Source organism: Hippocampus comes, unplaced genomic scaffold (genome assembly GCF_001891065.2).
Source record: "Hippocampus comes isolate QL1 unplaced genomic scaffold, H_comes_QL1_v1.1 scaffold40, whole genome shotgun sequence".
In the NCBI taxonomy this organism is placed as follows: domain Eukaryota; kingdom Metazoa; phylum Chordata; class Actinopteri; order Syngnathiformes; family Syngnathidae; genus Hippocampus; species Hippocampus comes.
The window spans coordinates 1,745,677-1,758,907 of record NW_017842058.1 but is presented as its reverse complement, the minus strand read 5'-3'; the positions used below and the strand labels follow the sequence as shown (position 1 = coordinate 1,758,907).

The following is a 13,231-nucleotide window of genomic DNA, read 5'->3' as shown; positions in this document are numbered from 1 at the left end:
TTTTTTTTTTTTAATCATCACTCGCCGTTTCCCATAAGTCGGTCACCTTCTTAATTTATTGCCAATTCTTAGGATGACCCCAAAGCTAAGGCAAGTAGTCCCCAGAGTTCCCGGATGTAGATGAAATGCAGCGTGTTTCACGTCTGTCAAGCATTGAGGTGTTTCCTATTGGCTCGCATGTTATATACGCGTCAGCAGTGTCGCGAAACAGTACACGCTCGTGATTGACAGCTTTTAGGGACAATCAGTTATCGAAAGCGGGTAACGTCATACCATGAATTCCAATCACTGGCCAGGATCTTGGGAGGGGCTGGTTTGTTGACAGGAAGCGTGTGCACCAGGACACTTCCACAAACTGCTGTGACACAAGTACAGTCCAAGATATCGCTTTCGTTTAGTCCACGCAGGTGTACGCACATAAAGTATGCGTTTTTATAGCGAGTCTCAGCAAAGATGCAATGGCGGTCAATAGTAGTCGGTCTGGTCCTGTTGAGACTGTCTGTCAGTTTATGGCTCGCCTTCGGACTCGGAGCTTACGTTAGCTTGGGCACCAGCCACACCGACGGCGGCGCCGAGGAGCCCTCGACCGGGGAGAGGAAAGGGAACGACTCGTGGTCCAAACGGATAAGCGGCTACAAACATGAGGAGACCACCGGGACCTGTGCCGTTGTGGCGGGCGAGTCTCCGAAGAGGCCCTACATGAGCTTCTTCGACGGCAACAAGGATGATTACGTCCGCAGATACAGCTCCTTCCCGCGAACCCTGAAAATCACCATGAAGGAGAAGGCCAGAGAAATGTTCTACTTCGGCTATGACAACTACATGAAATATGCGTTCCCCAAAGACGAACTCAACCCAATTGACTGCGAGGGCAGGGGTCCTGACGTACACAACCCGTAAGTTGGCATGTCATGTTCACAGGTCATTTTGGGGTTGGCAGACAACGCCTAAATTCTAATAGGCGTAGATAAAACTCGGGAATAATAAAGACACCTCCACATTTGCCTGAACGTTGTATATAATTATGACAACGGTGGAATTACTAAATCACGATCAATGTATTAATTTCTTGCACCGTAAGGTATCAAAACAAGTTTACTAAGTACAAGTAGCCAACTCAATGCTCTCTCTCATACACACACACACACACACACACACACGCACACACACACACACAAGGGTCCAAATTTTCCATTGTATCACATTCAAGACCGGTTCACACTTTTTAACTTATTCTTATTTTTGAGAACCAAATTGCAACCTGTCATTTTACACAATATGACTGAGTAAATTGTGTATGTGTGTGTGTGTGTGTGTGTGTGTATATACACACACACACACAAGTAAATTGAGTTTGAGACTCCTGCTGTACATGCTTGGAAAAAAAGGAGGGAGAACAGGGGGTTTTTTACCGAAGATCTACTTTTCAAACAACCAACCTCGAGCCATCGACCAATTACCGGACTAGTGACTTTCTCGCGTGTTCTTATAATCACGCATGTTCGCCCTCTTCTCTTGCCAAAAGTAGCTTAGGATCGCTCCAGCTCACCCGCGACGCAAATGACTACACGTTGGTTCATAAAATTGATGAATGGACATTTCATATGTCAGATCCATACATTATTTGTCAGTGATTGTTTAATTACTATTTTTGCCTTTAATTACAGCTCTAACATCAACATCAATGACGTCCTGGGAAACTACTCGCTGACGCTCATTGATGCCTTAGACACCCTACTGGTATGCCGTTCATGTGTTCTTTTACTCTATAATCCAGGCAGAAGTGTCTGGACTGTTTTCTTGGGAATTTGATGGATGCCTTCTAGCGCAAGGTCTCATTCGGAGTTCATTCCTCAGGTGCTTGGAAATGTCACAGAGTTCCAGCGGGCCGTCCAGCTGGTTATCGACACCGTATCTTTTGACAAGGATTCAACGGTGCAGGTTTTTGAGGCCAACATCAGGTACCCGCTGCAAAACTACAAGGACAATATTACACATTTTGTTTCATGAATACCTCCGGTGTTCATTGACATACCGCAGATACCTTTTGCTGCAGTATTAATTGATCCAGCTGAGAAATCTGCAACACAATGTAATTTTTGGTCAATGTATCCTTCCTATGAATGAGGTATTATTTTGCCAACATGATTGTTAACCATTTTTCACTATATTATGAAAAATGTACTTGTTAATTACTTACACTAGGCTGCACACGATTACTTGAAGAAGTTGAAAAATTTCATTACAAAAATAGTCAAAACAAAATCTTTGCCTCAAAACTTCACAGTAATCATTTTTCCTCATGGACTGCAAGCTCACAAACAACTCCATCTGGAAATAGGTTGGTGCAGTGGTGGAGAGCCGGGAGGCAAGACTACATAAAAGAGAAAGTCCATACTTTGCTATCATTTCATACTTCAAACTTAAAATGCCAAAGTAAAAAGGGTCTACTGCAAATCAGAACTAAATACAACACATCCTTAATCACCAAGACAGGTTCTCAAGTTATGAGCTGGTTTAATTGCGCCTATCACCCCTAATTTGAACATATTGTAATGCCCCTGCAAGAATTTAGGCGTGGGCACAGCCACCGGTACACTTTCAGTTCTTGTATTGAACAAATGATAACAAAATACTGATGGAATTGTGGAAAAAAACCCACAATATACCTCCTTGAATGATTATTATCGATCTTGTTTGCTGAAGGATTTTAGGCAGTCTCATCTCGGCTCACATTCTGCTCACCGACTCCAAGCATCCATTTGGAAGGGTGAAGTTTGAGGACTATGACAACCAGCTGCTGCGTTTGGCACACGACCTGGCCGTGCGTCTGTTGCCCGCCTTTGAGAACACCAGCACAGGTATCCCTTACCCCAGGGTGAGTTCAACACATCTCAGGTTGTCACATTCAGTTGCCCTTATTTCTCATTATTTTTCCTTTTTTTCCCAAATGCAGGTGAATCTAAAATCCGGAGTCCCTTCCGGCAGTATTAACGAGACGTGTACTGCAGGAGCTGGATCGCTGCTTGTGGAGTTTGGAATTCTGAGCCGGTTGACAGGAGATTTCACATTTGAAGCAATGGCTCGACAAGCTGTCAGAGCCCTCTGGAAGCTGAGGAACAATGAAACTGGTCTGCTAGGTAGAGGACAGTAATCATCATCATTTTTTTTGATGAGGCATTTCACCGAACCCAACCGGGTGCCGGTGGTGCCTTTTTTAGGGGGTAGATTGGGATGTAATACAATTTATCGTCATTTTTGCACGAATAATGAAAAATAAAAGCATGTATCTTGCTAGCTATGTGTATTTACAGCATCCCCAAAATATCCAGCAAGGTGGATTAGTTTATGTTCATTGATCAAAAATAGTGTTTTTGATAAGGTTTGTAGATTGCTGCATTCTTTGAATGGGAGTAAAATAGTTAAGTCCAAAATTAAAAAAGAAGGGGAAAAAAAGAACGCTTCCTGTCCTCACATACATGTTTGTGTGAAGATATATGTGGGTTGGAAACATTCCTTGCGTCCGTGTTGAAGAGCACTCACACATATTTTGTTGTATACTTGTTCTAAAACTTGCCAACCACTTCAAACCATCACATCAATTTTTCACATTGCACTTTTTTTCAAAATTATTAATTATTATTACAATTCAGTATTTTTTTTTGTGGACACATTAACACAGCCAATCATGTTTTTAAAAATTTGAGATTTTCGAGGCATACATTGACTTGTCACATTCTTATTTATTTGTCTGATCAGGCAACATTGTCAACATCCAAACGGGCCACTGGGTGGGGAAGCAGAGCGGTCTGGGCGCGGGTATGGACTCCTTCTATGAGTATCTGCTCAAGTCTTACATCCTGTTCGGTGAGGAGGAGGACTACACCATGTTTCAAGCCGCTTACGCGAGCATCCAGAACCACCTGAGGCGAGGGTGAGGACCCTCAGTTTACAACACAGTTGTAACCCTCTGGTTAGCTATATTGCAATTGCGTTCTTTACATTCCAATAGGCGAGAATCATGCAACGAAGGAGAAGGTGACCCGCCCATGTACGTCAACGTCAACATGATGAGCGGCAAGATCATGAACACGTGGATTGACTCCCTGCAGGCCTTCTTTCCCGGGCTGCAGGTCAGCGTGTGTACACACAAAAGCAAATTTGTGATACAAGTCTAAAGAAAACTATTTTGACTCAACTGTCTTTTTTTAGGTGCTAAATGGTGATGTGGAAAACGCCATTTGCCTCCATGCTTTCTACTATGCCATCTGGAAGCGCTTTGGGGCTTTGCCAGAGAGGTACAACTGGCAGCGGCAAGCTCCCGATGTCCTGTTTTACCCGCTCAGACCTGAGCTGGTGGAGTCCACCTATTTGCTCTACCAGGTGACCCGCCATCTGACATACGGTGTTTTGAAATAATTACAAATTAATACAGGGTTCCCGAGCGCCATTCTAACGCATTAAGAGTCATGAAATGGATTTTGTGAAAAATAAGGCCTTAAAAAACAAGTTTAAGGATATATATATGTATATTCATTGTCATTATCACTGATGTGCCTTTGCAGGCGACCAAAAATCCTTTCTACTTACACGTTGGAATGGACATTCTTCAGAGCCTTGAAAAAAATACCAAAGTCAGGTGTGTGCCTTGCAGTTATTAACTCTTTAATTGTCACGGGATTCATGTGATCTGCGTGATTTGCAGATGCGGTTATGCCACCCTCCATCACGTTGTTCACAAATCCAAAGAAGATCGCATGGAGAGTTTCTTCCTCAGCGAGACCTGCAAATACCTTTATCTGGTACGAGCTGTCGCTCACAATTCCATCAATTTAAAACCCTATTGAATTATTTTCGTTGTTCTTGTTTTTTAATTGCAGCTGTTTGATGAGGACAACCCGCTTCACAAATCGAGTAACAAATACATCTTCACCACCGAGGGTCACTTGATGCCCGTCGACAAGCGTTTCCGGGAGAAAGGATCGAGCGGCAAGTGTCCGCGTGAAGTCGACGAGCCGTTGCAGACGACGACAACTGAGCAACCCTCTCAGAACACCAGTAATGTAAGGATTGGCATCTTGGTTGTTGTTGTTTTAATTTTTTTTTGTGTGGTCACAATCTGGATGATGACAATTAGCTTATAACACATTGCATAGAATGCAAAATCAATTTGGAACCCTAATCAGCCCTAATTATCTCTTGGTCCTCTTCCCGCGCAGTGCATCCGCATTCCCGAGGCGCGACGCTATACGCTGCCCTTGAAGAGCGTCTATATGAGGCAGATCGATCAAATGGTAGGGCTGCTCTGAGTCCTATTTGGCCAGGTGCACTAAAACTACCACGAGAATGGAGAGCTTTCCACAGGAACATGATTTCAAATTTTTTTCCTCGTTTCAGTCTGTCAGTCACTTATGGAGTGTTTCGAGAGAGAGTGTGTGTGTGTGTGTGTGTGTGTGTGTGTGTGTGTGTGTGTGTGTGTGTGTGTGTGTGTGTGTGTGCGTGTGCGTGTGTGCGCACACCTCTTCTAACATATGAAGCATTCAGTGCCTGTTTGGACTTTACCACAAGTGCTGTATCCTCGTTTTAAATTGTGCACGCTTCTGTTGTCGAGTCTTGCTTTTTCATTTCTTGGGTATAATAATGTACAGAATCAAATGCAAGCATCTACATTTTGACCACTGTTTTAGAAGTGCCTTCAGTCATTTATTTTTTTGTGTTATTCCGCAAGAGACCATCCACAGATGTTTACAACTAATTCAAGCCATAGATTTCTATGTGAACATTTTCTAACATGCTTTTTTTTCTGATTTCTGAGGCCTATTGTAATTGCTTCATACCTGCTATAATTGTCTCAGGGTGTAAAGAAGAACAAATTGATGAACAATCTCACAAAATGATGTCTTAGTTATTGCCTCTAAGGCCATAAGGTATTATTATTTTTTTCTTTTTAAGTGGCACATTTTCATGTGTTTATTTGCCAAGTAAACTTGCTGCACAGGAATCAGAGCGCCGTTGAGTGTGTATGTTATTTTGGGGGTCTGCAGTTGGATTATTTGAAGGCCGAGGCAAGAAACTCAAACCTGAAATGTAGACGTTTGCTTCAAACCCTAATTTGAAACGCTAACATGAGTTTGAAACCCACATTTGAAACCCTTACCTGGACTTGAAACCCAAACTTAAAAGCCTACTCTTAGACACAAATACTAAATTGAAACCTGAACCCAGGCTAGCCACTCTTATCTGTCTGAAACCTGAAACTCTAATTTGAAACCCGGAACCTGAAACCCAATTTGGATTCCCTACCTCTTAACCAGCATTTCAATTTAGAGTGGTCAAAATTAAATCGATTAATCGACAACTGTCACAATGATCAAATAAATCAACAATTTTCACAATGATGTAATCGTGAAGAACTATTGTTAACTTAAGATGATCAAAATACTCTTGATTTCATCCTCTCAGCAGTACGGTAAGACGGTCCCCTCCTAATGTAGTGGAATGGCAAGATAAATTCCTTTTGTTTTTGTTGTACACTGAAGACATCGAGGTTTCAGATCAAAAGATGAATTATGGACAAAAGTTCACAATTACAGATTTTATTTCATCGTATTTACATCCGGATGTATTCAACAATTTAGGACTGAGCAAGCTAATGCCAAATAAAAATGTACCCCAAATCATCGATGGAGTAATTGAATGGATAATCCATTTCAAATCATTCACTAGCCACAGCTGTATTTCAAACCCATCATTTTGAAACTACCCTTGGCTTCAAACCCTACTTTGAAAGCCCCAACATATGTTTGAAAGCCAGCCTTAAAGCCTCATTTGAAACTCTAATCACTCTTTCTCCTGAAGCTCTGATTTAAAGCCCTAAGAAAAAAAAAAAAATCCATCGATTTCCTTGAGATATTTAGGAGGCCCCAAGCAATTACCCGGACTCGCCTATAGGCTCATCCAACCACCGGCCTCGCACAAAAAAAAACAAAACATTCCCGGCTCAGAAGGTTTAACAACAGATCTAACTTTGCTGTCTTTATTTCTTCTCTCATTAAAATCAATCCATAAATAAATAAATAGACAATGATGGTCACATAGTGTTCTCTACAGAAGCTTTAATATCGGGGTCGGGCTATGCACAGTAATGTCTGCATGAGACTGTTTAGCATTCGTTCGGGTTGCAGACGTTCGCTTTTAAATTTAAAATGAGTACATCTAATAAAAAAAAGAAAAACAACTACACCATAGTTATACAAAGACATTATTAGTCTGACAGAGGTTGAAGTGCATATGTGCATCCCGGCAAGAAACGTTTATTTGGATGTCTGCTACATGTTGCATAGCCTCCCAGGGCAAATTAGCTCCTCTAAAAAAAAAAACATAATGGGAGCGAATTATGATGGCAAATAGTTTCTGTTCAGTCCACAGAAGTGAAAGTTAAGACTTCTTACATGTGTGTTGATGGGACGCTTTGTTGTCGTCAGTAGATGATGCACACTGTATTAGTACACAATTCTGGAGTGAAAAAAAAAATCTGAGGTTAGAGGAGGGAAAATATGATGTAAAATCTGGTGCGATTTCAGGCTTGAAAACCTAATTGGAATCCCTAAATCTGACTTGAAACTCTAACTTGAAACTTTTTCATTCAAACCCTTGTTTGAAATTTAAGCATGAATAATACAGTACTTATAAACCTAACCTAAATGCCATTTTGGAACTCTGATCGGACTCACACGTGTGAAGATCCTTCAGAAGAGGCCGCAGTCTTTCAGGTTTTCTTTTATGATGATGTCGGTGACGGCGTCAAACACAAACTTGACGTTCTCCGTGTCGGTGGCACATGTCATGTGTGAGTAGATCTCCTTGACATCTCGGCGCATGTTCAGGTCCAGGAACTGCACTTTGATGTAGTTACCGGCATCCTCATAGGTGTTGGGACCTTCAGGGGGCGACATAGAAGCAAAATAAGTTGTCACAAGTACAAGTACTTGTGTTAAAAAAAAATGTAGAAATACTAATTCAACTTTTGTATTTAAGTAAAGGTGAAACGCGACAGACTCTGAAGTGTTCTTGAAGACAAAAGTACAATGTATATCACAGATGATAACTCTACTTAAATACAGTAACTAATTATTTTTACTTGACTAAGGCCTTACCGTCATAGTCGGGGAAGCACATGCTTAGGTGAGCCTTCTTGATCTTCTCGACGAACACGTCCTTCTTGTTCAAGAAGAGGACGATGGAGGTGGTGGCGAAATAGCGATGGTTGCAAATGCTGTTGAACAGGTGCAGGCTCTCGTGCATTCGGTTCTGTGGAGAAAATAGACTGCCAGGGTGGAAGCCTGTGCGGTGCAGAGTGCTATTCTACCTAATTCTTTTTTTGCTTGAATTAAAAAAAAAAAAAAAAATCGGATTTCGCATTTGTTTCTATATATCGATCCAATTAGGCTCACAGGTGAGCTGGACCCCCTTCCCAAGCTGACTTTTGACAAGAGAAGTGGGATCCACCCTCGACTGGCTACCATTTACTCACAAGGCTAATGCATCCATCGATCTCATTTCTACAGTTTAGTGTTTGTCCTTATTCGACTTATGGGTAAATGGACCCTAACTCCAAACCTTTGCGCCTCAGACCGTATGCCCTAAACCCTATGCGAAAACCTCATGAGAGTCAATGGAGCCTAGCCCAGTTCACTTTTGGAGCACCAAAATGAAGTCCATCCTGGATTCGTCGTCAGCCAATCCCAGGGCACATATAGACAAACAACTATTCACACTCGCAATCGAACCTATGGACGAAAAAAAGTCCAACAAAGTTCATTTAATTGTTCGCGTATATCTATCTTGCAGGGTACACACATACTGATAATCAGACCGGACTTGAGTATTTTCCCTCCTTCTGATCAACATCATTCAAGGCCCTATTATCGGATCTCCAATCAGGGCTGGTAATCGTAAACTGTTAAGTGTGTTCAATATTTGTAACGGCAAGCTTATCCTGATGGCAGATTTACCCCAAACTTCAGGGATGAGATTGGAGACTTGCGGTTATTAGTTTCATGTGTGTGAGGTACTGTTTATCTTGCTAACACTTGCAGATTTTTTTTCCTCGTCATGAGTCGGGTCCCCCTCCATTTAAATACCGGACCTTGGTTAGGACCTTAAAGGTTGGTACGTGTATCTACTGCTTTGAAGGTCAAGCTGTCCAAGCGTCTCACCACTTCGTCGTCCTCTACCAGCACCATGTCGTAGGCGCTCAAAGCAGCGATAAAGATGATGCAGGTGACCCCTTCGAAGCAGTGGATCCACTTCTTCCTCTCCGACCTCTGACCGCCAACGTCGAACATCCTGCGTAAGAGGCCCAGAAACCGAGATCGAAAAATAGTACTTCTGACCATCGATATTTACAGTATACCGCTATCATATGTCAGTGTGTTCGCCATATTGGATGTGGCAGATCTGCCCTAGTGCCGAGAGAAGGTAGAGGTCTCCAGAGAAGGTTGTAGTCTTGATTTAAAGCTGCTAGTTCCCAACGAAGGTTCTATTCTCGCAAAGATTCTACTCTAGAGGATTTTAGTCTTGAGAGGAATGGAGATCAAGGCTGGTTGCTTTGTTTTGTCTTGATTATCGGTAATGTTTCATTTTTATGTATTTCGTAAAATACCTTGTTAGAGCTGCAGCTGTTCTATATTAATACAACAGTGTTGAAAGGGGGTTTGTTTCGAGTTCTATTTTTAAGAGAAGGAAATTGTCACGAGTGAAGGTTTAGTCTGGGTTCCAGTCCCAAGGGAAGTTTCTAATTTGGAGAGCAGCTTTGAGGAGCAAGACATTTTTTCGTCGCTCAAAAATATTGTAGTCCAGAGAGAAGTCTCGGGAGAAGCTTATTGTTAAAAGAGACTGGGGGGGGGGGGTTATTTACTGTTTATAATGTCTGTGCTTTCGACACTCATGAGCGTTCCTTCCTCGCACCTGAAATTGAGATCTTTGAAAGAGAACTGGGTCTCGATGATGCCGGTGGTTTTCACCCTGGATCGCAGCACATCTTGCTCAGTGGGCACATAACCCGGTTGGATCAGACGCTCCAAGTCATTCAGGTAGCTAAGAGAGAGAGAGATGGGAGCTGATTGTTTTGTTTGTTTTTCTTTTTACTACTTTCAGTTCAGTTTTGGAACAAGGCATACTTACTATCCGGCCGAGTCGTTGAGTTGGTATTCGGAGGCCCGGTCGAAGCTTGCCTGGATGCCCGAGTCCTTCCACAGGCGCAGGATAATGTCAGACAGCTCCTTCGGCATGGTGCCCTCCTCGATGGTGTCCGCCAGATGCATCAGTTTCCTGGCGTCGTCCTGAACCCCCCCCCCCCCCCACAAAAACAAACAAAAACATAGCAAAAGAAAACATGGTCAACACAATGGAACACACTCATGGTGTGGTTACGGCTCATTTTTCTACCACCTGCTGATCTGGGTGGCCATAGTTGATGCTGAACGTGGTCATGGCTTTCACGATTGCCATGATAGACTGCAGGGTGTTGCTGTAGATGATGGAGATGAACTCCAGGCACTCTTCAAGAGAGTAGCCATCTTGATGGATAATTCTGCAGATTAAAAAAAAAAAAAAAAAAAAAAGGATGGTTTGGACTGCATCTGTCAATTTACCAGTCAATTCATTAGGTGCACCTTTACAATGATCTCAAATTTGTTGGAAATCTGCAAAAACGATTCCTCCAAACGAAAATAGTCGACCGCCGATGCAATTTTTCCATGTGTCCTTTTATGATGGACGTGTCCAACCAATTTTGTGTTGATCAGTGAAACTATGAAACTTTCACGGAGTGAGGTTTTGGGTGTTGAGGTTTGCGGTCATGTTTGGGACATCCTATTTTTACTCACTGGTGTCCCCCACCTCAAACGTTTGACAAACGTTTTGATGTCAAAGAACTAAAAGATGAGAAAAAAATTCCTCCTGCGATTGAGGAACAAACTGCAACCAATCATTGCTGAGATCTCATGACCAGGTGCACCGAAATCAAATGTCCGCTGACTATTTCTACCATGTGGAAAAGTGAAAATTCTTACTTCATCTGTTTGACAATTGTGCTTTTCCCTGATTCGCCAGCACCTACGCGAGACAAACATCATTCTTGTCAAAAAGAGCAGAAGGCAAAACGCTTCATAGATTCCTGTACAAATGTATAATGATGAGCTCATGGTATTCAGATGGAGGATGCCGATGGTTCTTAATGCTTCTTATAGAACATCTAATCTGCTCCAAAGCTGATGTCAGGGCAAAACGATAGCTCGTGTCCCTGACCTACATCGCCGCTGACTGTAATTGACTGTAATACAATTGAAGGACTCCATCTCTTATATGGGATTGTCTGTGTTTTTGTTTCAAAATTATTTTGATCAAACAAAATACATTTGACAACGTCAACAGAGTAATGAAAAGCAAAACTGTCTGGAGATCAACGCCCACACGTGTTTCAACTGAGTGGTTTTTTTTTTTCCCTCCTTTGAGCTCATAACATAATTTGTTTTTTACATGTAGATAAAAGGAACATTTGGAGTACTGTTTTTTAGGTATTTGTTATTGATAGTAATACTTTACTCAGAAATCAAAGATTTAAATGTCATGAAATTATTTACTTCCTTTTTTGATCAAAAGCATCATGAATGAAATCCCCCCTTGGAAACAAATTCAATGTTAAGGGCAGAAATGTTGACTGTATTTCTTCTTTTATCACTTTTTATTGTTTTATTTCATATGCACCATTTGAAACTAAAGGATTATTTTGAAATTAGAATTTTTTTTTTACATTTTTTTTATGATAGCTATTTTTATCTTAACAATGCAACAGGCAACATTTCATTTGTAATGAGCGTTTTACTTTTTATACATTCAGTACAATAGCAACATATCAATATCAGAGATTCCACAAATTCATTGTTTGTCATCATCATGAGCTGTCTGTCGCTTGGCTGAGAAAATTCATGTGGTTTAGCTGCGCTCCAGTGGGGCATCTATCCATCCATCCATCCATTCATTCATCATTCATTCCTGATCAAATGCGTGTCATATACTGTAACTGGTCCCAGCTCCACTCCTTGCTTTGCCTTCACTATGTCCGAGCCGAGCGCTAGTCGATTTTACCAAGCAGCAGCAACTTGACGGTCCTGGCGTCTTTGTCGGCGTCTTCTTTCAGCTTCTTCTCCAGCTCCCTCGAGCGTTTCTCTTCGGCACTCGCTCCCGCCCCCATGACGCTGGTCCCGGCTCAGGCCCCTCTGCCAAAGCCAAAAGCCTTCAGGAGAACAACCCGAGAAGGGGATCGGCCCTTTGGTCTGACTCGACGCCGGTCAACAACTTGGGGAGTATTTTCCTTCCCGATTTAGGAGAGGATTGCGGGCGTCCTCTCGACCCACCTGACGCGGAAGCCGACCAATGGAGAGCAAGGACAGGAGTGGTTGAGGGTTAGGGTTGGGAGGTGCGGAGGTGCGGGTCCGTAGGTGAACCAGACGAGAGCCTTGAGGGGGGACTTTGCTGCGCTCAGCGGAAGATCAGCTCAAGTGCTTATCGGCAATCACAGTCGCTCACATGAGTCCATATGTGGCCGGCATAATGGGGTGGCGGTTAGCGTTGCCGCCTCACTGATCGGAAGTTCTGGGTTTGAATCCTTAAAGCCTCACCCTGGCTTCCAACCCTACATTGAAGGCCTAATCTCTGCTTCAAACTCCAATTTGGAAACCCAAACCCTGCAATCAAAACACATTTAAAACCTGATATTTTGTATTGAAACCCTGATTTTAAACCCTATCCCAATCTGCCGTCCCAATTTTAAACCCTGATTCTGTCTTCAAACCCCAATTTCAAACCCCAAACCTGTTTTACAACCATTCTTTGTTTGATACCTGAACCCAGCTTTCAAACACTACTCTGAACCCCTTACCTTTGCTCGATACTCTACTTTGGAAACCCATCCATTCTTTGAAACCCCAACCCAGATTTTAAAGCTTAATTTGGAACCCCAACCCTGGCTTCTAGCCCAAATTCTAAAACCTGAACCTTGGCTTAATGTAGTCATGTGGAGCCTGAGCTTAAGCCCTCACTTTGGCTTGAACCCCTGACTTTGAGCTTTGAAACCTTAACCACCCTAACCAAAATTGGAAACAATTATCTTTGATTTAAGCCCGTCTTTAAAACTTGAACCCCGGCTTCAACTCTTAATATGTAAACG

General features: G+C 42.4%; 2 protein-coding genes across 2 annotated transcripts; one reads left to right on the top strand and one right to left on the bottom strand.

Moving 5' to 3' along the window:
- The first annotated feature begins 308 nt into the window (after positions 1-308).
- Positions 309-6,006, top strand: edem1 (ER degradation enhancer, mannosidase alpha-like 1). Its single transcript, XM_019861143.1, has 12 exons — positions 309-896; positions 1,668-1,740; positions 1,858-1,961; positions 2,707-2,878; positions 2,957-3,140; positions 3,760-3,934; positions 4,013-4,133; positions 4,213-4,383; positions 4,566-4,639; positions 4,706-4,802; positions 4,881-5,063; positions 5,220-6,006. The coding sequence occupies exons 1-12, from the start codon at positions 454-456 to the stop codon at positions 5,307-5,309; spliced, it is 1,887 nt and encodes a 628-aa protein (XP_019716702.1). The 5' UTR covers positions 309-453; the 3' UTR covers positions 5,310-6,006.
- Positions 6,007-7,034: 1,028 nt separating this feature from the next.
- gnat1 (guanine nucleotide binding protein (G protein), alpha transducing activity polypeptide 1) lies at positions 7,035-12,480 on the bottom strand. Its single transcript, XM_019861144.1, has 9 exons — positions 12,151-12,480; positions 11,076-11,118; positions 10,453-10,594; positions 10,186-10,343; positions 9,970-10,098; positions 9,219-9,348; positions 8,157-8,310; positions 7,734-7,939; positions 7,035-7,515 (listed from the first exon to the last, which is right to left on the bottom strand). The coding sequence occupies exons 1-8, from the start codon at positions 12,254-12,256 to the stop codon at positions 7,749-7,751; spliced, it is 1,053 nt and encodes a 350-aa protein (XP_019716703.1). The 5' UTR covers positions 12,257-12,480; the 3' UTR covers positions 7,035-7,515; positions 7,734-7,748.
- Between the last annotated feature and the right edge of the window lie 751 nt (positions 12,481-13,231).

Excerpts from the sequence above, each read along its gene's own strand:
- edem1 (XM_019861143.1), top strand. The coding sequence starts at position 454 with ATGCAATGGCGGTCAATAGTAGTCGGTCTGGTCCTGTTGAGACTGTCT. Across the intron at positions 897-1,667 it reads GGTCCTGACGTACACAACCC|CTCTAACATCAACATCAATG; the intron begins GTAAGTTGGCAT and ends CTTTAATTACAG. Across the intron at positions 4,384-4,565 it reads CCACCTATTTGCTCTACCAG|GCGACCAAAAATCCTTTCTA; the intron begins GTGACCCGCCAT and ends GTGCCTTTGCAG.
- gnat1 (XM_019861144.1), bottom strand. The coding sequence starts at position 12,256 with ATGGGGGCGGGAGCGAGTGCCGAAGAGAAACGCTCGAGGGAGCTGGAG. Across the intron at positions 10,595-11,075 it reads ACAATTGTCAAACAGATGAA|AATTATCCATCAAGATGGCT; the intron begins GTAAGAATTTTC and ends TTTAATCTGCAG. Across the intron at positions 10,344-10,452 it reads ATGGCCACCCAGATCAGCAG|GACGACGCCAGGAAACTGAT; the intron begins GTGGTAGAAAAA and ends GGGGGGGTTCAG.